The following is a 27,089-nucleotide window of genomic DNA, read 5'->3' on the forward strand; positions in this document are numbered from 1 at the left end:
ATGCAGTTACACTGACAGTATCAGGTGAGTCTGTTTATCATCATTCACAATATACTATACAGTCATATTCAACTCTTCAGTCATGTTCAAAATCTTTAGTTTAGCAGGTTAGGTTCTTGAGACTAAAGTCCAAAAGAGACCTGCTCCAAAAATACATTAATTAAATTAAATTTTATTTATAAATCGCTTTTCACAATTGTTTAATTGTTTTGAAGCAGCTTTTATCAATAAAAGCAAAAAAAAAAAACACAGAAAAATCAGGTACAACAAAACAGTGGCGGATGCAGAACGTGACATATGGGTGGGCATGGATTAAGTCCGGGTGGGCCTGAATCTATGGGTGTCACTTTTGAATAAGAAACTATAACAAGTCTATAAAATTCGTCAAAACTTCATGAATCACAAGCGTATTGGTGAAAACACTAATTTAAACAGCATACACACACACCCGAACTGCACGTCACATTTTTGATATTATTGATATACTTTAAATTGTAATGCAACATGACATTAATTAAGCCTTTTTGGTAAAAAAAAAAATATTGGGCTGTCATAGCCTACAAAAAAGAACCTGCACACAGTGACAAATATAAATGAACACAAAAAACCTTATACTTTTTAAAATAGCCTATTAAAACTGTTTAAATAAATTAAGCTACTAAATGCTTAAAATGAAGCTTCTAACATCATATTCTCTTCATGCAAATCACTAAAAATATATTTTCGTTTCACATATTTAAGTTAACTTACTAAATAAAGAAAGAAAAAGGGAATTGCTAGAATAATGTTTGACTCTGACGTTAAACGAAATGACAAATAAATAAACATTTAATATACTTTTTGATGAGCATAAGAGCAAGCGGGTAGCCTACACTGTTAGACATTTTCAAGGATTTTTACAGTAACCTACTGGCAACACTGTTGCCAGTAGGCTACTGTAAATAAGATTTACAGTTCTAAACTGTATTTCCATTTTACAGTATTTAAATGCTACTGTAAATATGTAATACAGTGTGCTACCGTAAAAAACCCAGGTTTGCAGTATACTACTGTATAACATACTACTATTCTTTTTATTTTTTTATACATTCATTTTTATTATATTTAAATTAGCTATAATTTTTAGATAAAATTAATTTTTACATTTTAACCTACAGATACTGCTAACATTTAATTCAAAGAGACAATTTCAAATATTGAAGCCTTTATTTAAAACAATACAAATACTTTAAGAAGTTGTGTGAAATTACAATTCATTTAATATATTTAAAATAACATAAATTATAAACATACATACATATATCACTGATTACAGGTTTAGTTAATCCAAAAATTATATATAATTTAAACAATGATTTTCTTTGGTTTTCCAGTTACAATGGGAGTAGTCTGTGACCGCATTATAAAATGGCTCCACATTATACATGCTATATGGCTATGTTTACACGTGGGCGGTTATTTTCATAAACGGACATTTCAACCTCTCCGGTTTCAAAAATAATATCGTGCACACATGTCAGTTTTCAGAAAAGTGTTTATTTACACGTACCCGTGCATATTTGCCGTCAAGAGAAGCTCAAGCCCACGTAAGCCAATCACCGGCTGCGCTGGTGGTGACGCGAACTGGTTCTTCATGTTGGAGGGAGGAGTTGTTGCAGTAGGTGATCGATGACGTCAAAGTACCGCGAGAGCGAGTTGAGGAATCATACGTAGAGGTCTAATTTCGAATCGCTCTCGCGGGACTTTGACATCATCCGTTGCAGCGCCGCATGAAGTCACACACGCGTAAAATTGCTGACCTCAGAGCACTCGTCTCTGCTCCTCGACATAATGGAGCAGCTGTATTTGCAAATACAAACACACGAAAAGAGTTTGCACGAACATAAATGTGATATTGGAAGTGTTCAGAGTAGCAGTCACATGTAAACATGGGTCGCACTTTTGACGTAGGTGCGAGCTCTGGCGCATACTCTGTGACGTTGCCTGCTTAAACATCCGTTTGTCTCACTTTACATGCAACCGTGCAACCGAAGATTTTCAAGATCTCCACTCTGGCCGGAGTTCTTAGAAACAATCGGTTTCAGAGGCGAGTTCTCCGTTTGCGTGTAAACGAGGGGCACAAATGAAGGTAAATCTCTCAGTGTTTAAAAATAACCATGTACGTGTAAACAGAGCCTATATCTCAAGTGTCCCAAAGACATACAAAAAGGGGTGATGAAAATATAATCCATATAATCAATTTTGACCCGTCATTTCTCTAAATGAGTAATGCAAGTAAACAGCTATACCTGATGGATAGGATGCTCACAGTCAAGTTTACTGTCAGGTCTGCAACAACCAGGACATACCAACAAAATATACACATCAGGAAGAATGGGTAGATTCAGTATTTGGAGAGTCTTTGGCATAGGACTTCACACGCAATCATGTCTGCCTTTAGACAACTTTAAATTATGTCAAGTTACATGGAGTTATGCTATAATGATTTGGTGTTATACATTTTGCATCCTACTTTTGAAGCTAGAGAGGTGATCATGATCCACTACCACTGTAACCAGAAAACCCATAACACCACAAAATCAGCATCATAATAGCAAAATTAAATTTTTTGTGACCATTTTATTTAGTCTAGTTAAGTTCTCTTAAAATAGAACTGGTTTAAAATGAAACAATGTCTGTCTTTACATTTATCTTCACATTTACAGAAAAAGGCAAATAACATACAGTGCAATGCAAAGTATACATTTTTTATCAGCATGTGCATTCCCTTGTTTGAACCCATGGCGTTTAATGATGCTAACACAATGCTCAACCACAGAGAAAGGTCTAAGAATGTTCCTTGAAAGTTCCCAAAGTTCCGAATAACGTTATGATTGTTTTTGCTTGTAATGATAAAAAAAACATTACATTCTATTATTTACAAACTGTTGTAAAAGATTATTTCTTAATTTTCTGTTAAAATATTGCATATAAACATTCATAAAATATACTAAACATGTGTTTTAAACATTGTGAGTACATTTAAGCATGACATTGTCTGAAAATAAAATGTAACATTCCTCTAACATTCGCACAATCAAGAAACATTCCTAAACAATTTAAAAACTGGACACTTTTATGTTGGCTTAACATTATCGGGACCTTTGGGAACGTTGTTAAAACTTAGAACTAGAAATTAGAACTATAGGAGATATACTCTTTAGCCTTTACTTACAGTAAATACAGTAAATGTACTTACCAACTTACAGTTCTGAATGCACATCAAAATGAATTGTCATAAGAAATAATACAGTAGCTTCAAAAAAATACCATACTTCTGGTATAAAATAATCCTGTGAGTCCTGTAAGCAAAAGAAAGATGGTCATAATTATTTTGAACCACAGTTTATTACAGTACTGTTTGTTACAGCTGATAGTTAATTAGGGAGACCTAACTAACCCATATATGCAGCACATACTGTATCTTATTGAGAAGTGTCTCACCTAATACAAGTTGTTTCACTCAAACTCTGTGAGGTGGTCAAGAAAGGATGGATATTCTGTTGTCCTCTTCATCCTCACTCCAGTTCTTGCAGTGTATTTTGTTACATCCTCCTTCATTTATCCTCCCAAAGAATTTTAGATAGCAGAATAAATGCAGGGAAAAAAGGACATATTTAACACATTTAATACATGATGCTAAACACTCATATTTTTCAGTAAATACTGTTTTGAAATGATAATCAGAGTAGATGTACTCTACTCAAATCACTACACATGGCCACAGGTCTGTGTGTTATGACAGTGGGACATGGTTTTCTGATCGAGGCTGAATATTTACTGTACAGCTACCTTGTCCTCAAAAGCAATTTAATACAAAACAAAAACACATTTTAAAACTTTATTTTATGCAAATAAGGTTTCAGCATTTATGTTTAAACATATTCACATTTAAAATATAATGTTTTTCCGATTGGCCACCACACACACATAACATACGCTAAAATGCTTAACGTAGTTTAACGAATTTGAAAGATAAAATGTAGTTATACACCTTATTAATAACGCATAATTTATGTAACAGGTAAAGCCAAGCGGATGAGAATATAAACACAACGTGGTAACTTAGACATTTAGAGTTTTCCTCCCAGCTTCATGTAATTTAGGGTACTTTGTTAAATATGCTTTTATATTAATAAATTATTCTCTCAGGTAACGTTAAATCTGATCTTTTCATATCATTGACGTATACATTAGGCTACGTTAAGCATTTCTTCATAATAGTTTTATAAAAGGAAAACACTAGTAATTTAACGCATCGCGTGTGCTCGTAGGCTTGCATACACATAGTATGATTTATTAATTTGGTTTATACTGACTTTGCAAACTAATATTACCGTTATACGTCAAGCAACGCATCCGGTTAACGGTTTTAAAATGTCCCGTTCGTGTAAACAACAACCGCGGGTCTGATAATAAATAACTTATATAGATTATTTTACCTTGCTGGTCTTTTTTCAGTCTCTCCTCTCGTGTATCTTCAACTGAAAAGCGCCGCTGTCCCAGGGAAAGGCCATAAAGTCTTGTTTGAAAACTCTTCAGTTTATGTGCACACCTGAAATCGGTCCTCTGAACACCTGTGCTGCTACATGGTTCCTTAGCTAAAATAAGTCAACGCCTGTGTGTATACAATTGTCAAAAATGATGATTTTGAGAAAAATAAAATAAGGATTTGTGTGAATAAGGAAAATACCGCCAAAAGACTGTTAGAAAATATACAGTAGCATACAGCAATTTTCAAAAATAAAGTAGATTACTGTATATGATGTATGATGTCACCGAAAATTCCCAAAATGCAACGCGAATTACAGTTATGTACTGTATAAATAGTTTACAGTATTATACTGGGTGATATACAGTAAATAACTGTAAAAATTACAGAAATGTCTAACAGTGTGGTTACACACTAAAATATCAGATGTTCAAATAAAGATGGATGGTTTTGCTCTTTTTAGAGCTGACAGAGGCTCCAGGGGAGGTGTGTTAGTAACATATGTCTCTACAAATTTAACAGGTGAACTTCTCATTCCAACTGTTGAGCCGATTAATTTTGAATCACTAATTGTAAAAATAATTTTCCATGACAACAAACATATAATTATTACTAAATATATAAACCACCATCTGATTCAATAAAGTCAATTATGAATACAATTAATTCTTTCAGAAAAAATAGTGAAATGGTGGTTCTTGGTGATTTTAACTGTAATTGGCTTCATCATTCCTCCTCGAATGACAGAAATATGATTGCAGGTGCCAATTTTACTCAGCTAATAAAAGAACCAACCAGAATTGGTCGCTGTTCCTCATCTTTGCTTGATTGGATATTAGTTACACATCCAGATAGAATAAGTACATCTGGCATACTGTCTGACAGCTTTAGTGACCACTCAATCGTTTTCTGTGTGTGGAAAATTAAAATACCCAAACTACCACCCAAATATATTAAAGTCAGAAAATGCAAAAACATAAATACTGAACAATTTATAAATGATCTAGCTAATATTAATTGGACTAGATTTTATCTAATTCCTTCTGTTGAGAATGCCTGGGATTTTGTCTATTCTGAAGTTAACAATGTAATTAATCAACATGCTCCATTTAAAACGATACGTGTGAAAGGTCGACATCTCCCATGGATTAGTTCTGATTTAATAAACCTTTTTAAAAAACGTGATCAAGCTTGGGAAAAATGTAAACTATCAAGAGATCCTACTGATCGGGAAGAATATCGGCAACTTAGGAACCACTGCAAAACACAAACTAGGAATGCAAGATCTAACTACTATAAGGATGCCTTTAGTCAAAATTGGAATAAGCCTAAACGGTTCTGGAAACATCTAGATCATTTCCTTAACAAATCAAATAATGACTCTATTAATAGCGTCATTGTTAATGATAATGTTATTTCTGATCCTCCTATGATCGCTCAGGCATTTAATACACATGTTTCTCAAATTAGTAGTTCACAATATTCTGATTATTTAGTTTCTTCTAGTTCATCAAATCAATTTTTTTTCAGGCCATCTCTGAATTAAACAAGTGTAGTGTTGGACCTGATGGGTTGGAAGTCAAATTTCTTAAACTTGGATCCAGAATATTAATATATCCACTTTCTGAGTTATACAATATGTCTCTATATATGAGTTCCATTCCTATTGTTTGGAAAACAGCAAGAGTAAGTCCAATATTTAAGGGAGATGATAACACAGATTTAAATAATTATCGTCCAATCTCTATTATTTGTAGAGTCACTAAAATATTTGAAAATATTATTTATCAACAATTATACAAATATCTTAATCAATTAAATATATTATCTCCTTATCAATCAGGTTTTCGTTCTGGGTACTCTACTACAACTGCTTTACTCAAATTCACAAATGATGTATTTTCTTCCTGTGATAAGAACCAATGAACAGGTGCTATATTTCTTGACCTCTCCAAGGCTTTTGACTTGGTAGATCACTACTTGCTTTTGGATAAGCTTAAATCCATAGGTCTTAATAAAAAAGCTCTCTCTTTTATTTAATGTTTATCTCCATAACAGACGTCAGTTTATTCAATTCAAAGATGTACAGTCTGATGAAAAAGGTGTTCCACAGGGTTCTATCCTTGGCTCCCTTCTTTTTTCTATTTTTGTTAATGATCTCCCGCAAGTGTGTAATAATTGTCAAGTACTTTTATATGCAGATGATACTGTTGTCTATTTTTCTAGCTCCGACTTATCTCTACTTCAGAATAAATTACAGACAGATCTTAAATCAGTTCAAAATTGGCTTAAAAGTAATTTTTTTAAACTTAATATGAAAAAATCATTATGTATGCTCTTTGGTACTCATCATTCACTTAAATCTGCTGACCTTAACCTGTATTTTGATAATGGTACTCCAGTGACAAAAGAGACAATGTCAAATATCTGGGAATTTGGCTTGATTCAGAATTAAATTTCAAAGAACATATTGATTACATAATAAAATGAACATATTCTTGTTTAATGCCTCTATACAGGTCATCAGATTGTTTTACATCTAAAGTACGAAAAAAGATAATTACCCAATTAATCTTACCAATCATTGATTATGCTGATATAGTTTATCAAAGCACGTACAATGTATATCTTAAACCACTAGATGTTCTTTTTAATAATCTGTGTAGGTTCATCTTAAAGTGCCCATATAGAACTCATCATTGTCAATTATATGATCAGCTTAACTGGTTGTTGCCTGATAAAAGACGACAGTATCACTGGTTTCAATTTATTTTTAAATGCATCTATTTGAACTTACCACCATATTTGAAAAGCATGGGCGTCGGAACCATTATACGTGGGTGGGACAGGGCCCACCCACTTTTTAAGACCAATGATAATGGACCCACCCACTTTTTCTCTAATTTAGCGCATTTGTCTATTCACTTATCAAAGCGCTGTTAGTCCAAATCCATTCCACTAGAGCAGGGATCCCTTACCTTTGCTTTTTTTACACCGCAGACCCGTTTCAGCTTTTAAACATAATTTGCGGGGGTGAGTGGACGCTGAGTTGCTGTTCGAACAAAGTGCTGAAAAACCTCATTTCCCAAATGTATAACGTTTTAAACAGAAGTAAATGTCAAACAACCATGCATTAGGGGAATTACAGTAATAACTTTATTTATAGTATATTTTCTATAGACGTGTAAAACCATATTATAGCGGATTATTTTATTTTCATTGTTTCAGTTTGCCTGCCCATTTAGTCTTAATAATTAACGGTAAACGAACTTAGCTTGGTGTTCTTAAAGGCAGCTCGAACCTTAGGTCGGACTCGAGCCCCAAGTTCAAGACACAGAAGAAAAAATGAGGAGGAGATGAGGAGAGATGCCAGAAGAATTGCGTCTGTCGCGGAGGCACAGAGACTCCCGTTTTGCTTTTAATGATAATTAACACAGCACTATGTGGTTCCTTTCAAACGTTAAAAGTGTAGGCTACTCATTAAAATATTATTACTGCTGCAAAATAGTTTATTTTGATTATGGTGCCACGATCGCTAGATAATTTTCAAGTTTTTTTTACAGAAGCCTGCAATTACTTTTCATTTGCGATATCACAGAGTTGAACGTCTTCACGTATTGTTATTATTTGCGAGGTACATTTGCAGATAATTAATAAAGTCATACCTCTGTTTAATCAATTGTGTTTTAGAAGTACACATGCTCAAACTCTTAACAGCATTGTTTCCCGACGGATTCGTATACCATAAAAAAACGTGATCTCATTTCCAGAACCTCACATTTATATTTCTCTAAGAGAGAGAAAGAGAGATTGGGTATAACAAATAAAAAAGGTATACAAAAGTTGTATCAGTTTACCTTCATTCGTTTTTCTTACCTTTTATTTCCTCAAAATAAAAAATAAACATTGTAGCCTACTGTCAGCAGAGTAGAGAAAAAAAAAATGACACAGAGAAAGATAAATGAAACATGACATCTGTCATTATTTGCAAAATATTTAACCCTTGTGTGGTGTTCGGGTCTGTGGGACCCGTTTTGAATGTTTACTGAAAGAAAAATTACGCAATTAATTGTTGTTTCAACCTGAGATTCATTGGCCTTGGCTCATTTTCTATGAAGAACATAAAAATAAACAACTTTATAATTAATGTACACTGTACACCCCCCTACACATTTATATTACATATGTGGTGTTCGGGTCCACTGGACCCGGGGTTAATAAAAGTGTAAAAATTGAATGTGCTATGTAACTTCACTCTGTTTTTCTCCTACCTGGGACTCCTGTGAGTGCATGAGTGTGTTTGTATACATGTCTGTACATATGTGATGGATGCATGTCAGAGTTTTCTCCTTCTGCTTTTGCTGTAATGCCGCAAGGATACAACATGTTATATGCCGTGCATGAACATTTGTCTGTACCTACTGTCCCAAACACTTTACCTTCTGTCTAACAGGAACCATTCTACATTTTACCATTATAAAAATCCATAGTTTTATTGTAGTAAAAGAGTAGTAATCATGGTTATTTGGTATATTGATTACCATTTGTAAAACCATGGGTTTACCACAAAACCTATGGTGTGTGTACCTGCTATTTATCACGTTGTGAGGACCAAATGTCCCACAAAGATGTGTGTGTGTGAGAGAGAGAGAGAGAGTGAATAATAGAGAAAGTAAAATATTATCCATGTATTTTCATCATTCTAAGTTGTGGCCAATAGCAACACATTGTACTTCAATGTGTGTGGACCAGATGGGCACAGTATATTTGTGTAAAATGCAAGAAATGCATACACAACACAGCTACACATTAAAAATTTGCTTCTTATGTGTTGTGTTGGCTGGCATGAACAGGTTATGTGTTTAGTGTGGATGATGTCTTATGATACGGCATCTGTTCAGTTTGGGGCCTGTGCTGTGTAGACTGACACAAATGTGTACAATTTCAAAAAGTTCAAATAATTAAACATCAACAGTGATGAAAAACTTTGTTTCATTTATACTTATTTAAGATAAATATGATTTTTCCCCCAATATCTGGATCAGAATAGAATTTTCTTCTTTTATTTCATATTACCACAAAAACGAATGGCACTTTAGTTTATAAATAGTCCTCTACCAGTGGTAAATTACCAATATTAACCATAAATTCTGTCTATATTACTTGCAATAAGGCTAAAGTTAACATCTGTAAACAATATTACATAAATTTGTATGAATGCATTGGTTTAAGATACTAATAATGCTCTGGGTCCACCAGACCCACAAACATCGTCTAAGTAACAAAAATACGAACACCACACAAGGGTTAAAGGGCTATTACCAGAATTTCGACCGTAATACTGTCTTTAATTTAATAAACGCAAATGTTCAGGCTAATTAAAAGGAAACATGAAAATGTCATCTATTGCAGTAAATGTATTTTTCGGGGGGGGGGTATGTGGGGACCCACCCACTTTTCATTTGCTTCCGACGCCCATGTTGAAAAGTGTTTTTGTACAATATACTCCACCTTATTTTCTTCGACACTCTCAATGTTTGACATTTACTGTCCCTGTTATGTGTTAAGTAGTTGGTCGGAGGTCCTTCTGTTTTAAGGCTCCTTCAGACTGGAATAATCTACCTCCATCTGTGAGATCTAATACTACTTTAGGCTCCTTTAGAACATCTTTGTTAGTCTATTTGAAAAATGATTGTAAATGCTTTATATTGTAACCGCTCCTTGAATTATCTTGTTTTTGATTGTCAGTTTTGTAATTTGCTATGGTTCCTGAAACAACTGGTTTTGTAAATACTTAATGTAGACTTTGAAATGGCTCTGGGAGGAGATGGGGATTGTGAGCAGAATTGTCCTGTAGTGTTTTATTTGTATTGTACTGAATGCATTGTTTTTGTTGTATGTTTCTGGTCCCCCATGAAACCGAGATGTTGCATCTCAAGGGGTTTTCCATGAATAAAATTTCCATAAATAAATAAATTTCCATTATGTTGTAATGTTTTTATAAAGACAACAGCATCAAAATTGTGTGTTGTTTTTATATTGCTGCATCAAATGTTTTTAACCACGTTTTAAAACGTTATCTTAACTGTTTCAAAATACATGTTAACATCGATAACGGATTTTACTTTACGAACAAAACAATACTGTATAAAATAACATAAATACAAAACCAGCATTTTATTTCATTCACATACGGTACTTAAAGCATGATTATTTATTTTGATTTTAGAATGAACACGATTGTGACTAACAAGGCCGCCTTAATGCACAGGCTTACCTGGGCTGAAGCTCAGGGGCCTCCCAAGTTCAGGGGCCTCCCATGTTCGCGTTCATGATGAGCTGAAAAGGTCATATTGTTTTGTAATTTGTCAGGTTTTCTGTCAATCACTCTAATTGCACGTTACATGGCTGCTGATTGGTCCATGGTAACTTACCGTGAAATAAAATATCAGACCTAACAGATTTTTCTATTCCGCATAATGTAATTAAGTGCCCATTGTCAACTTGGCATTCCTGCATGTTAGACTGAGTGTGAATGAGAAACGGGAAATAATCCACCATCAAATAAAAGAGAAATTTCAGAAATTTCATAATAAGCACTAGTGAGGCGCAGGTCTCTCTCTCTTTCGCGTGCGCTCGCTCTCTCTGTGCTCGTGCAGCTGAGTCTCTGGCAAACAGAAGTCTCTCTAAACATGCACAAGAAACTGTGCCGCCAAATAAAGAAAGGAGTTCCCGCACATAATGCTGTTAGTTGTTATAAAGTTTAAGTTTACTCGCGTTTATATCAGTGACGCATCCACAGCTGGAGCGATGTAGTTTGACGCGAAGTTAGCTCACAGTACACACACCTTTTGGTTTAGAAAGACGAGAAAGAGACGCAACGGTAAAGGTGCAAGTCTAAAGTAAAGAGCGACAAGACCATCTCACATGATCATCCCCTGATAGCACAATTCATATTTATAAATTTCCTTATCTAGAGATCTTATATACAGGTATGTTCCCTGTCTGTTTTGTGCATATTCATACTTGTTCGTTTTACATGCTTATGTATGCATAAATACTAAATACAATGCATACTATATCTTCAATAGCCTACAAAATAAATAACTGATTAAAAAACAAGATTCTGTCTATAAAGACGTATCTTTTGTTAACATTAATGCATTTTCACTTTAAAACTAACTTTACCTTATTATATTTTTACAACTATTTGTGAGCATTTAGTTAGTGGGTGACAATTTTCTGCAAATTTGTATATTCCAAAAACAATAAAAATATCAAGCTTATAAACATATATACTTTCACACATTTTGGTTTTATTATCACCACAAGTTGCTGTGTGTGTGGTTGTTGAATAAAGTGTCTTGTGTTTATGCTCAAGTGGGCTCAGTCATATGTTAATAACAATATATTATGGTGTTTTCTGGGTCAAAGAGGGAAAACTCACTGTTGTATGTCTCAAAAGAAACTAATGCATTTTGTGATGTAGATTACTTAGATATTACACTTAAAAAAACAAACTATAAATTTAGGGGAGGGGGGGCCTCCAAAACCTTTCAGCCCCAGGGGCCGGGCCTCACATTAGGTTAAGGCGGCCCTGGTGACTAATAATACATGTGCTGCATTCTGTCTGCTGATCTGATACTGTAATGAAGATAAATGTATACTAAGTTTAAATGTAAAATATACAAATAAATAAATAACTATATTAGGGCTGTCAAAAGATTAATTGCGATTAATCGCATCCAACATAAAAGTTTGTGTTTACATAGCATATGTGTGTGTACTGTGTATAAATATTATGTATATATAAATACACACACATTCATGTATATATTTAAGAAATATTTGCATTTAAATACTGTATATACATTTCTATAATTTATATTATATATAAATATAAATATTTTATATATAAATATAACAATTTTTTCTTAAATATATACATGATTGGGTGTGTTTTTATATATAAATAATACTTATACACATTACACACACATGTGTTATGTAAACACAAACTTTTATTTTGGATGCGATTAATCGCGATTAATCTTTTGACAGCCCTAAACTATATACATGCTTATGACGTTTGCGTTGTAGTAAAAAAACAGTAAGACTTCAGATATAAAAACAGAGACTGATAAAGTAGTGTTTTATCATTAACATCTCATAACTCCTATTTATTTAATAGAATGTTTGGGCATACCCAATGTATATAGATCAGTGGTTATCACATAATTTTACATAAGGTTTGCATTAACCACACATTACAGTAGCAGTGTACAGTGTTAATAAAGCAGGATTATGTTGTCACAGTCCTGTCTTTTCTAGTTTAGTGTGACTGTCTCATTTGGGTTTTATCACCCTCTGAATCTGAATGTGTTTTATTCTCCTGCAGGATCAAAACCAAAACCTAAACTCACATCAGATACTGAAGGATCTGTACTGACAGGTAACAATGTGACTCTGAAGTGTGACATTGATCATTGGTCTACTGGATGGAAGTTTTACTGGTACAAACACACACAAAACACCGAGAAGACGACAACAGAAACAAACTCTTACACAATCCACAGTGTTAACGTTTCAGATGGAGGTCAGTACTGGTGTAGAGCTGGAAGAGGACAACCAGACTATTACACAGACTACAGTGATGAACTGTGGATAAATGTTACAGGTGAGAGACAACATCTGCGTGAGGTGACAAATTACAGAGATTACCGTACAGCTGGGATGCCATGGATCTTAGAATTCCAGGAAGACTTTAAATAGTCAAATCAGGCTTATTATATGTTTTATTTTTGGCCATTGTATAGCTAAAAATAATGAATTCATTTTTCCATTCATTATATAACACATTGTAAAATCTTGTGTGATACATTGTGTTTATACAGAGAATCTTAAACCTGTAGTGAGTGTTGATCCTGACAAACAGCTGTTCAGAGGAGAAACTGTTACTCTGAGATGTGACATACAGGATACAGGAGACACTGAGTGGACATACATCTGGACTGTAAAGAAGACAAATAACAGAAATATAATCACACAATGCAACACACAAGAGTGTAAAATCAACAACACTCAACAGACTGAGAGTGGTAAATACACCTGTAGAGGAAAGATACGTGAACAAAACACTGAGATGAGTGATGCTATTACACTGACTGTATCATCAGGTGAGTTTATATGTTTGTTCATCATTATTAGTGTGAAGAGATGAAGTGTAACGTTATTCATGAGAGATTGATCACTTTCAGATAAACCACAGACAGTTTTAAGTGTTTCTCCACAGCAGTGGTTGACTGAAGGAGATTCAGTGACTCTGATGTGTGAGGTTATAAATTCATCTACAGGCTGGATATTCAGCTGGTTCACTGTACAGAGTCTCTCATCAGGTAATATCTCATTCATCTCATAACAAATACAACTTAAAATACAAACACTGTCAGGGCTCCAATCAGATAGAATTGTTTAGATTATATTCTGTATAGTCAGTTATTGCAGTTGTTGATTTGGGAGGGCTGATAGTAATATCCTATTTGCGTAATTATCATATTATATCTGTTTACACTAGCACTTTCCAATACATATAGCATTTGCGATTAATATCTTAATTTTTGTTTTAACTGTATGCAAAATCAAATTGTTGAGTATGTCATTCGCTTTTAACCTCTTCAGACCCTGCATCCACTGAAATGGACCAATAAAATGCATGCTTTTATAATGGTAATGTCAACTCTGTTCTGTTTAGCTCTCTGGGTAGCTCTGAGAGAGCTTCAGACATTATATTATACACAGGCATGGCTCAGCAGGTAGACAGGATGAGTAATAAGCACATTTTAAATGGGATTGGCACTTTATACTCATTTCTGTATTGGATGAGAGTTAAGAGAGGACAAAGACAGGTGAACAAACATTATTGAAGAGTTATTAAGTGTTATCCTGATAAATACATCAGTTTGTAAGAATAGTTTCAAACTTCATGGACTTCATAGCATCAATCTACAGCAATCCAAGCTGAATGAGAAAGGAGAGCTTGAACAAACCGGTCAATATTATAAAAAAACATGTGAATTTGTGCTTCACTCTTTGTGTGCCGTGTTTGGCAGATGTTTGCATTTAGTGACTTGTATTAATGTTCTGTCCTGGCAGATACGTCTCTGTATTGTTAGACAGATAGTGAACATCAACAATAAGACTCAGTAGGCTTGACTCCAGGTTGAGTGTTTTCTTTACTGAAATCTTGGTTGTTTTCTTTTTTGTAAAACTGTAATACAGTATAAAATAAACACTATGTTACAGTCAAATATGTGCAGCATCAACATAAATACAATAACCACAGCACATATTACAATATAATTCACTCAAATAACAAAAATAAATGGGCTAAATCAAATATAGGCAAATGAATAATCATAAATGAGGCTTAACAGCTTGCTAACTCTGAATATATAGCCCAGATAAATACATGCTAGCGGTTAGCATCACAATTAGCATTCACTCGATTTTTACTGAAAATAAATGCTTTTAAACAACAGTAGTGGAACGTCTACACATGTTTTAACTACTTAAACAACTGTAATAGACCATACTCACTGATGGATCTATTCCAAGGATAGACAAATAACATTAGTGGTGGAGCATTCAGTCTGCATGTACACCTGTAGATGAACTCCTTACAAGCGCAATGACTCCAAATACCACCAGATGTCGCTACACAACATTAACAAATCACTGACACTGATAGGAGTCAGAACACTCCCCGCTTGGTATAATTAAGTTATACCACCATTTACTCTTTACCTTTTGGTATCAGTAACACAACATCATTTATTGGCCTTAGATATTCCTTCATTGTCCCTTGGCTAAAGGTTTTCACCATAACCTTGCGGATTCTGCTGTCAGTGCTGGGAATGACCTCAACTATCAATCCGAGAGGCCACTGATTGCGTCTTGCTTGAACATCCCTTATCAGTACAACGTCACCGTTCTGGAGATTATGCTTCTCCTTGGTCCACTTTCTCCGTGACTGAAGAGTTGCTAAATATTCCACCCTCCACCTTTTCCAAAAGGAATCCGCCAAGCTCTGGACCTGGCGCCACTGTCCCTTGCATAGGTGGTCCAATTTGAAATCCCCTGGGGGAGCTGGAGTAACACTTGCCTTTTGGGTTAGTAACATGGCAGGCGAGAGTATTTCAGGTATCTCTGCATCATACGAGATTGGGACCAGTGGTCTTGAATTCATAATGGCCATAACCTCAGCCATCAAGGTTGTTAGGACTTCATGGGTAAGTCTGGTAGCTCCATCCTTCACCAGCAGTGCATCTAGAATCCTTCTAACCACTCCTATCAATCTCTCCCAAGCTCCTCCCATGTGTGAAGAATGAGGTGCATTAAAGGTCCATGTACAGCCCTGGTCTTGCAAGTAGTTCTTGACCTCAGGGTCGCCAGTGTTAATCTGAAGCTCTCTGCATGCACCAATAGAATTGGTGCCTCTATCTGATCTGAGGTGTCTGACAGGTCCCCGTATGGACAGAAAGCGCCTTAAGGCGTTGATGAAGCTTGAGGTCGACATAGACTCAATGACTTCCAGGTGAACGGCTCTCGTACTAAGGCAACTGAAAATGACAGCCCACCTTTTGCTCTCAGCAGCACCACCTCGTGTTCGCCGGGTTTTTAACATTCCATGGACCAAAAACATCGAGTCCTACGTTGGTGAACGGCGGGTCCATAGCCAACCTGTCAGAGGGCAGATCAGACATCTTTTGAACTTCAGGCTTGCCCCTCAACTTCTTACAAATGACACATTTGAATATGATGCTGGATATTAACCTCTTCCCTCCTACTATCCAGACTCCAGCGGCACGTAGTGCCCCTTCTGTAAAGTGGCGACCTTGGTGTGCCACTTTATCATGATAGTGCCTGACTAAGAGAGTGGTTACATGATGTCCAGCTGGAAGTATTATTGGGTGTTTCTCTTGATCTTCCAGATCTGCTTTGTGTATTCGACCTCCCACTCTAATCAGTTCATTCTCGTCAAGGAAAGGATCCAACCTTACAAGAGGGCTATGGAGGTGAACTGCTATCCCCTTAGTTAGACATTTTAGCTCCTCCTGATACACATCCTCTTGCACTGCCTTGAGGATATTTGTCTTGGCTTGACAGCGCTCTGTGTTGTGTGGCTGCTGACATTGATGCCATCCCTTACATACATCATTGTTAATCTCACAAGAGAATGACTTTGCTACATGAATGAGACTTGTCATGCCCCTTACTAGACTCTTCCAGGTAGAGAAATTTTCAAATCTTTTTGATCCAAGAGACTGCTCTGTGACTTTGGTTGCAAAAGAGGAGACTTCAGGCCGGATGTCTTTGTCTTTATCTGGCTGCACTAGTTCAAACAATTCTGCCTCATCCTCTTGACGTGTGTTTGGCTGGCAGAGAAATTGAGGGCCAAGTAACCAACTGGATGAGGCCAGGTAGGCAGCTGGAATTGACCTGGTTCCATGGTCTGCAGGGTTCTCATCGGTTTGCACGTACTGCCACTGTGTTGGTTTAGTAGAACTCCGAATGCGAGTTACTCGGTTAGCTACATAGGTATAGAACCTTCTAGATGTGTTGTGAATGTAGCCCAGCACGACACGACTGTCTGTATAGAACCTGACTGCTTTCAACTCTACATCTATTTCAGATTGGATCAGTTCTGCCAGTTCAACTGCCAAGACTGCGGCGCACAACTCGAGGCGTGGCACCGTTTGTATGGGGTAAGGGGCCAGCTTTGTTTTTCCCATTACAAACCCTACATGCCATTTTCCATCAGAGTCCAAGACACGCAAATAGCCTACAGCCGCTATTGCCATAATAGAAGCGTCTGAGAAAACGCACAAGTCTATAGTTTTACAACATGACATGGAGACTGGAACATATGTTCGCTGTATGTGAATCTGTTCCAGCTCAGTTAAGGAGTCAGTCCATGCTTTCCATTGTTGCTCTTTTTGCTTTGGAAGAGGTGTGTCCCATTCATACTGCTCAAATGAAAGGTATCTTACAAGTGCCTTGCCTTTCACTGTAATGGGGGAAGCAAATCCAAGAGGATCATAAAGACTATTTACAGTTGACAGAATGCCTCTCCGAGTGAATGGTTTCACATCTCTTGATACTCTGAAAGTAAAACTGTCAGTCTGGAGTTCCCAGCTTACACCCAGACTGCGTTGGGAGGGCAAGGGGTCTGCTCCTAGATCTAGATCCTTAAAGTCACTTGCTCGTTCTTCGGAAGGAAATGCCTCCATGACCCTTGTACTATTTGAGGCTATTTTATGAAGTCGTATGTTGGAGTCAGCTAGTAGGGCCTTGGTGCGTTGCAGGAGATCAATAGCATCAACCTCCTTTGCCACTGAAATGAGACCATCATCAACGTAAAAATTTCTGTAGATGAAATCCTTCACATCCTTGCCATGTTCATGTTCTCCTTGTTCTGCAGCTTTCCTTAGCCCATATGTTGCTACAGCGGGTGACGGGCTGTTCCCGAACACGTGTACAGTCATCCAGAAGTCAATTATCTCCTTATCAGGATCATTGTCTCGGTGCCACAGAAATCGCAAGAAATTGCGATGGTCCTCTCTGACCTTGAAAGCGTAGAACATTTGTTCAATATCGGCGGTGATGGCTATTTGTTCCCTCCTGAACCTTAGTAACACTCCAACTAGAGTGTTGTTGAGGTTAGGTCCACTGAGGAGCATGTCATTCAATGACGTTCCCTTAAACACTGCACTGGAATCAAATACCACCCTGATTTTCCCAGGCTTCTGCGGGTGATAAACGCCGAAGGTAGGTAAATACCAGCATTCTTGCCCTGGTTGCAATGGAGGAGCTGGTTCTGCCTGCTGGTTGTCGAGGACTTTCTGCATGAAGTCAAAGAAGTGCTTTTTCATTTCAGGTCTTCTTCTGAATGAGCGTTGGAGAGTGGAGAGTCTCTGGGTGGCCTGTCCTCTGTTATTTGGAAGAGGCTTGCGAGGCAAATGAAAAGGTAGGGGTGCCACCCAGTGATTTTGGTCATCCATGTACACTTCGCTTTTCATTATTCTGAGAAAGTTGTTATCATCTACTGACATGGCTAATTTTTCATCTTCAGGTGTTTTTTGAAACACACCTTCCCCCAAACCATCTCGACAGGTCTCCTGAAAGATCTCCTGGGTGTAGGATGATGTTTGAAGACTAGGCTGCACTGGACCTTGTACTCTCTCCGTAATGTGAATCTTGTTGGTACATGGCTCAAGGAAAGAGGAGCGTCCATTTTGAAGGACATGAGTCTTGTAAACATTAACTTCTTCATTCTTGTGAGCACCACTCAAGCATAACTCTCCAACTATAACCCAGCCAAGGTCAAGGCGCTGGGCATACGGTGAGTTGAGAGGCCCGTTACGCTGTTCACGCACCTTATGCACGCTTAAAATGTCCCTGCCTAGGAGGAGTAGAATAGGAGCACTGGTGTCAAGAGGAGGGATCTTATCGGCCACAGGAGTGAGATGAGGAAAATATTTAGTGCACTCAGGCGTTGGGATCTCTGATCTGTCGTCAGGTAGGTTGCTACATTCTAGCAGAGTAGGAAGTTTCACCTTGGTTTTACCATTGACTGACTCCACTATAATGTTACTTGCAGTCTCCACTATGCCGGAGCATGTTTTAAGAGTATAGGGGGATGCACTGCTGTTAATGTCTAACAGATCAAAGAATTGTGGTTTTACTAACGACCGGTTGCTTTGGTCATCAAGTACTGCATACACCTTGTGAACCTTATTTGGATTGTTGGCATGATAAACCTTGACCAAGCAGATTTTTGAGCAGGATCTGGCCTTGGTAGAGCCACCACATATTTCTGTACACTTGGACGTTACTATAGGAGGTGTTTGTGGTTCACACTCCCCGCTTTGCTCGTCCTCAGCAGCGTGCTGCAGCTGCTCACCAAGCAACCAAGGCGCGGTTCCAGGATGCATCGCTGATATGTGTCTGTCGCTTTCACACTCAGTACATTTAAGTGTTGTCCTGCAATTTTTGGCCATATGCTTGGTGCTGGCACAACATCGAAAACATATTGAATTCTCCTTCAAGTATGTTTTCCTCTCATCAAGATGTTTCCCTCGAAACCCACGACATTTTGATAGCGGGTGTGGTTTATTATGTATGGGACATTGCTTATCCGGTTCATCCTTGGCAACTGCATTAGCCTGTGCAGGGGTCGTTGTAGCAGTGACTGCAGTTTTTCTGACTGTCACTGTTGTTCTGGGGAGGTATTTTGGTGACCTTTCAACTTTGGTATGGCTTGGGATAGAGGAAAGACTAAATGCAAAACTGGGGTCGTTACGGCTTTTTGCCTGGGAACATACAAAGTTGACAAAAAAACTGAATGGTGGGAAGGGGACCTGGAAATCCTCCTTGTATTTGGATCCCTGCCCTATCCAGTGGTCACGGAGGGAGAAAGGAAGCTTCTCCACTATTGGATTAACACCCCTCGATGTGTCTAGATATGCAAGTCCAGGCAAGTATCCCTCCGCTTTAGCAGCTTCTAGCTCTCTTAGTAAGTCACCTAACTCCACAAGCTTGTGTATGTCTTTGTTAGAGATGACTGGGAAGTTCTCTAGCCTTCTCAGTAGGGCATTTTCAATAACCTCTGGGCTACCATACATCTCTTCCAAGCGTTGCCATATCATATTCACACCTGCTCTAGGATTGTTGACATGCACTGACCTTAACCTCTTGGCTTGTGCTGATGACTCTGGCCCAAGCCATTTCACGAGGAGGTTAAGCTCTTCCTGGTCAGATAGATTTAGCTCCTTTATGGCTGCAAGGAAAGACGATTTCCACGCCCAATAGTTTTCTGGACGGTCATCAAAGGCAAGGAGCCCAGAGGTAACCATTTCCTTTCTCACCAGATACTGGGCTAGGTCAGCGCTCTGAGGGGTTGAGTATCTCTTGTACTGGGCACGATTAGGTGTGGGAAAGGTAGCGGCTGGGTATTTGTTTGGGATATAAAGAGCCTTATGGGTATGTGGTGGTGCATAGCGCTCCTCTACAATGGGTTTGTAATTTTCTTCCTCTTTAAGTGGTCTATACACTGTATTTTGTGTCCCGTTAATATTGCTTGGGAGACTTGGGGTTTTGTTCTGTTGGATTGGCTGCTTTGGCGTACCATGATAGAGCTCCTGGATAGCATGTTGTTCAAATTGTTGAGTTTCTATATAGTCTTTGGTGCGTTTTGTTGGATCTTCGAAAGTCAAATCCTGAAACTCACCAAGCGGGTCTCCTTCCATGTATTCAGCTGCTGCCGCCTCTTCATATATTGCTGCTTCTTTTGATGCTGCTTCAGCTTCCTTCTCTTGCCGCAACACATGAAGATTGGCCTCTATGTTTACCTTTTCTTTCATGATAGCTGCCTCCTTCTCTGCGTAAGACACCTTTATTTTTGCTGCCTCTGCCTTGGCCCTTGCCCTCGTTGCAGCGGCGCTGATAGATGTCCGAGATGAGGCTCTGGAGGACTTGAGAGAGCAGGAGGCTCTAGACCTTGTATGTAGCTGAGACTGATGTGTTCCGTTACCGTTGTCACTCATCTTTGTAATATCTTCATTAAATCTCTAGGTTTATGCTTCTGAGTGCTGTTCACTAAGTTAGTTGTTGTCTATTCCCGCTGTGTTTGCATCATTTTACTGTTCTGTCCTGGCAGATACGTCTCTGTATTGTTAGACAGATAGTGAACATCAACAATAAGACTCAGTAGGCTTGACTCCAGGTTGAGTGTTTTCTTTACTGAAATCTTGGTTGTTTTCTTTTTTGTAAAACTGTAATACAGTATAAAATAAACACTATGTTACAGTCAAATATGTGCAGCATCAACATAAATACAATAACCACAGCACATATTACAATATAATTCACTCAAATAACAAAAATAAATGGGCTAAATCAAATATAGGCAAATGAATAATCATAAATGAGGCTTAACAGCTTGCTAACTCTGAATATATAGCCCAGATAAATACATGCTAGCGGTTAGCATCACAATTAGCATTCACTCGATTTTTACTGAAAATAAATGCTTTTAAACAACAGTAGTGGAACGTCTACACATGTTTTAACTACTTAAACAACTGTAATAGACCATACTCACTGATGGATCTATTCCAAGGATAGACAAATAACATTAGTGGTGGAGCATTCAGTCTGCATGTACACCTGTAGATGAACTCCTTACAAGCGCAATGACTCCAAATACCACCAGATGTCGCTACACAACATTAACAAATCACTGACACTGATAGGAGTCAGAACAATTAATGTCATATGTTTGCTTCTTGCTTATATGATGCATGGTTCACAACACATGAAAGCAGAAGAAAACCTTCATTTCATTGTGTGATTTCAATTGTGGTACAGATTTTTGTTATGGCAACATTTACAAATATTCTATGCATTTCATTTTAAAAACTTAATGTATTGCACATGTTTAAATTTTTTACAGTGAATGAAGATGTTGATTATGAGCTGGTGTCAAACAGCAGTGGAGGATCTAAAGGCATCTACACAGTGAGTTCAGTGACTGTGAAGCACACAGGAGTTTATATGTGCAGAGCAGAGAGAGGAGATCCAGTCTATCACACAGAGTACAGTAACACAAAAATACTGTGGATCACTGGTGAGTTCATCACACACAACTATAATAAAGACAATTTAATAAATACATTTAATTAAAAAATAATTTATTATAAATAAAGATAATTTTCTGTCATTCTCTTCTCAGGTGTTTCTCCTTCAGTCATTTTCTTCTCAGGTGTTTCTCCTTCAGTCTCTCTGATCATCAGACCCAACAGATCTCAACACTTCTCATCTGAATCTCTCTCTCTGAGCTGTGAGGATCACAGTAAATCTACTGGATGGACAGTGAGAAGATACACAGACAAACTGAAACCTTGTTCATCATCAGACTGGAGATCTTCAGGAACAACATCTACATGTACAATCAGACCTCTCAACACATCTGATACTGGAGTGTACTGGTGTCAGTCTGAATCTGGAGAGAAACTTCATCCTGTTAATATCTCAGTACACAGTGAGTCTACATTTATTTCAGAGGCATGAACGCTTGACAATCAGTTCATAAAGGACAAATGAAGCATTAAATACAATTCGATAATTGTAAGTAATTCAGTAACAGTGTTCAGAAAAATTATAAATTGTACTTTAGATTTAACATTTTTCTGAAATATAAATGCTATTATGGTTCCAACACGGATGCTTTTTATTGCTAAATAGAGATTTTCAGAAAGTAATAATTGTTTGTGCCTCCTCCAATGAATTATGAGATTCTGACTTTAATTTGTTATATTTTTATCTCAGCATATATTTTTATAATATATAATTATCAGTCTTTCCCCTGTTGTGTTGAAGATGATGTGATTCTGGACAGTCCTGTTCATCCTGTGACTGAAGGAGATCCTCTGACTCTACGCTGTTTATATCAATATAAAAACTCCTCTAACCTGACAGCTGAATTTTATAAAGATGGATCAGTGGTGCAGAATCAGACTACAGGAGACATGATGATCATCCCTACAGTCTCAAAGTCACATGAGGGTTTCTACTACTGTAAACACCCAGAGAGAGGAGAGTCTCCAAAGAGCTGGATCTCAGTCAGAGGTGAGCACTTTATATATATAAACACAATAGAAACTTTTTTGCATCATATTGTGGTTATACAATATGTGCTTGAAGTGGGGGAAAAGTTCTTGCACTCTCTTGTGCACCTTGGATATTGCAACATGTGTGTGTGTGTGTGTGTGTGTGCGCGCACGGGCGTGTGTGTGTGTGTGTGTGTGTGTGTGTGTGTGTGTGTGTGTGTGTGTGTGTGTGTGTGTGTGTGTGTGTGTGTGTGTGTGTGTGTGTGTGTGTGTGTGTGTGTGCTTCAAAGGTAATAATAATAATAATTTTTATTTTATATAGCGCCTTTCAATGTTACTTCTCAAAGCGCTTTAAAGTAAACAACTAAATGAATAAAAAACAGTAAAGAGTAAAGTAAAGAGAGGGAAAAGATAAATAGATAAATAGAAATAAAACAGCATCATTACAAAGTAAACATTACTTATAAGCAAGTCTAAAATAATATGTTTTAAGACAAGTTTTAAAAGCACAAAGAGACGCGGCTGATTTCCTTAGGGAGGGAGTTCCACATTTTTGGGGCATAGGTGGAAAAAGCCCTATCACCCATAGAACGCATGCGTGTAGGAGGGACAGAAAGAAGTTCTAAATCAGAAGAACGGAGTGCACACCCTGGTGTGTAGACTTTTAGGAGTTCTGATAAATAGTGAGGTGCTTTGCCGTGGAGAGCCTTATAAGTGAGCATAAGAACTTTAAAATCTACACGAAAGCTAACAGGGAGCCAATGTAAAAACTCCAAAATAGGAGTGATATGTTTCCTCGATCTCGTCAGGATTCTCGCTGCCGAATTTTGAACATACTGTAACTTATTAAGAGTATTTTTTTGATACACCTGCTAGTAGAGCATTACAGTAATCAATGTGGGAGAAAACGAAGGTGTTTATCAATTTTTCTGCCACCGTAAAAGATAACATAGGACGTAGTCTTGCAATATTTCTAAGATGAAAGAATGACCAAATGTTCAAATGTTAGATGAGCATCAAATATAACACCAAGGTTCTTCAGGTTTTTTTTCAGTTCAGTTTTGTTTTTGTTTTTTTGGGTTCAGATGGTACTGGCCATTCATGGTCTCGTTATTGTTGAAACCGCAGCTTGTGCTGCTCCTACAGCAGACTGCTAGAACTGTGGGCGCATGTTTGCTCACAGACAGTGAGTGTAAAGTATGACAGCAAAATGTTACCATTTCAAACATGCATTCATTCACTTGTTAATAACTTTGATTATTTGAACAGTTTCATAACACAGAGATTTAATTCAGAATGCAGTGTCTTTAAACAAGTATGAAGTCAATAGGTGATGGTTTTCAAGGAGACATATCATGCTAAACCACTTTCTTAGCTCTTAAATGTATTTTGTTGTATATTTGTAGTGTTTAGAAGTACATCAAAGTTGAAATTAGTCTCTTCAGGTGCTTTGTTGATATCTTTATATTCTGTTTTGGTCATATTTTCCAACCTGTTCTGATTTTTCTATTATCTATTGCGTTTTTTGAACAATTACGTCACAGTATTTGCAGCGGAACTGCCAAATAAGGACATCGACTCCCATCACAACACTTCGAGCAATCCGACATTTTTATTTCTTGCTGCAATATTTTAGTCCAAGCTCAAGGATGCAGAAGTTACGAGAGAGTAAGTCAAAATGTTCGGTTGTTGAACCTGTGCCTGGTTGAGTTTTATTTTTCACGGAAATGTACCCACATCTGTGGATAAAGTCATTTTTTGTGCGCGAAGCACTTCAAGGATAACTACTTCACCAACCTCCGCCAGTATAAAGAAGGATTTGCCGATAGACTTTGTCTGATTGAGGGTCAATTCCTTCTATCTTTGGAGACGATGAGCAGAGCACTTCTGTAAGCTGTAAATAACTTAAAAAAAGTAAAGTACATGGTGGTCATGGTTTAGCAGTGCTGTTTCTCAATCCGAAGGCTGCAGCCTGGGGATGTCGCATGTGGTCATCCAGCCTTGTTTAAGTTAACTGAGCATTACATTTGCAAGTCATGAGCATATTACAACAACTTACGATTAACTAAGAATAATAGTTAACTTTATAATTGTTAATATTCTGAAATAAGACTGCCTTGATGACGTATGCAGCATAGAAATGCGACCTCCGGAGGCTGCAACCTTCGGATTGACAAACGGCAGTAACACACCTTGCAATACATCCATATGAAGACGTTGTTCTGCAGGTTTGTCGTCTTCATTTTCATCTCGCTCCGTTTCCGACTCTGGCTCGAACATGTAAGGCTGGATGGACAAGTCTTCCGTTGTTGACATTTGTGAATAACGAGTGAATAAAAAGTTTCTGTGCCGCTAGATCATGGGTCACCAAGCTATGGCCCGCGGGCCGACTGCGGCCCACCACCCCCCTTTGACCGGCCCCCCAGCCCCTCTGCCCCCTACTACTTGAACCGGCCCTATGAGGCATTTTTATGGGCTCTAAAGTGCGACCAAATTTCTCAATGGTGCGACTTAAAAAAATATCAGGTCGCACTGGTGCGACCAGGAGTTAGAGGGAAAAAGCCATGGTCCAGATCTACGTGTGTGTACGTTTAAAAATGCGTGTGCGCTCCAGTCATACAGACAGAGGTGAGTAGCCTTGGTCCGTCAGATAAACAGAGTGGATGTAGCCGCGGATGATAAGAGAAGAGGACAAGAACGATTGACAACTTTTTCGTTAAGAATGTTAAGTTAATGCCTGATCCGTCCGAAGATCATAACCAATGCTCTGACATCAACCTCCCGTCACATCAGCCCTGGTCCGAACCCGAAGATGGAATTAGGTAATGAGGCTCTTACAATCAAGTCAGAGCCAGAGCATAATTCCTTTGAAGAAAATTATTTGAACGTAAACCCGTACAGCAATGTTGCGTGCGCCCAATTTATAGAAAAAAGCCAGGAGTCTGTTTTCTTCATAATCTACTTCCAAATATAATCCTATAAACTTTTCTGCGTTTGCTGTATCGCTATTACCGCCCTGCCAGACTGGCTGGCTGTCTTAAATAGAGAAATAAGTTCATTCCTTGATTTGCGTTGTTGATTCATTTATAAATAATTCCCCTCAAGGGTTTAGTTTATGCGCAAAAAGCATTAAAATGAATAGAACATGATGATTACGTCTTTCTTTGGTGAAAAATTAATAAAATTAATAAGCCTACATAAAATATGTTACTTAAATACTTAGCAAATTAACTAAACAAATTCAAAAGTAGCCTATAGCCTATATGAGTTTATTTTTTGTGTGACGCGTTCCAAATCCGAAAGAGAGATTCAACTTTAAACATTTAACATTCTACTTGAGTTTTTTTGGACATCCCTTTGGAATCACTGCAATCATATCATAAATTTATAAGGTAATTATAAATATAAGCGCAGCGCCTATGAGTGTTCAAACACTGCTGAACGCTCAGCTGTCAATCTGCCGACCCTCACAAAGTTTCACATTAAATGATAATATATTTGTCCAATCATGACCCTGTGCTTATTTCTGTCAATGTTCTGCATGAAGATCTTTAAAAGTTTCTACTAACTTCACGATTTGCGGTGCGGCCGGTCTCAGTCTTTATGTCAAACGGGCGGGTATGAAATAAATTGATGCTATGTCGGATAACAGGTCAAGTGTTATTTTAATCGCGCGGATGCGGGTTATCAAACAGGACTGTGCATGACTCGTATAAGGAAAATGGAATGACAACATGAAAATTATAAAATAGCCTACATGTTTATATTCTGTATTAAACCGCCATGGGCGCTAAACTTGCGGTGTTAAAGGGATAGTTCACCCAAAAATGAAAATTCTGTCATCATTAACTCTCCCTCATTTTGTTACAAACCTGTATACATTTCTTTGT

At 37.5% G+C, this 27,089-nt stretch overlaps 1 protein-coding gene and 1 long non-coding RNA gene across 2 annotated transcripts in view; one reads left to right on the forward strand and one right to left on the reverse strand.

Moving 5' to 3' along the window:
- Nucleotides 1-27,089, forward strand: part of LOC135769179 (leukocyte immunoglobulin-like receptor subfamily A member 3) — a 199,657-nt gene that overhangs the window by 150,662 nt on the left and 21,906 nt on the right. The window contains exons 4-9 of the mRNA XM_073813746.1: nt 12,930-13,208; nt 13,426-13,707; nt 13,789-13,926; nt 22,044-22,217; nt 22,353-22,631; nt 22,970-23,218. Of these exons, the coding sequence (XP_073669847.1) occupies nt 12,930-13,208; nt 13,426-13,707; nt 13,789-13,926; nt 22,044-22,217; nt 22,353-22,631; nt 22,970-23,218 (1,401 nt within the window). The remainder of the gene's footprint in view (nt 1-12,929; nt 13,209-13,425; nt 13,708-13,788; nt 13,927-22,043; nt 22,218-22,352; nt 22,632-22,969; nt 23,219-27,089) is intronic.
- On the reverse strand, nt 875-4,930 carry LOC135734076 (uncharacterized). The gene is made up of 3 exons (XR_010527126.1): nt 4,482-4,930; nt 3,484-3,594; nt 875-3,341 (listed from the first exon to the last, which is right to left on the reverse strand). It is a non-coding gene; the product is annotated as an uncharacterized lncRNA (long non-coding RNA).

This window comes from Paramisgurnus dabryanus, chromosome 3, assembly GCF_030506205.2.
Source record: "Paramisgurnus dabryanus chromosome 3, PD_genome_1.1, whole genome shotgun sequence".
Lineage (NCBI taxonomy): Eukaryota > Metazoa > Chordata > Actinopteri > Cypriniformes > Cobitidae > Paramisgurnus > Paramisgurnus dabryanus.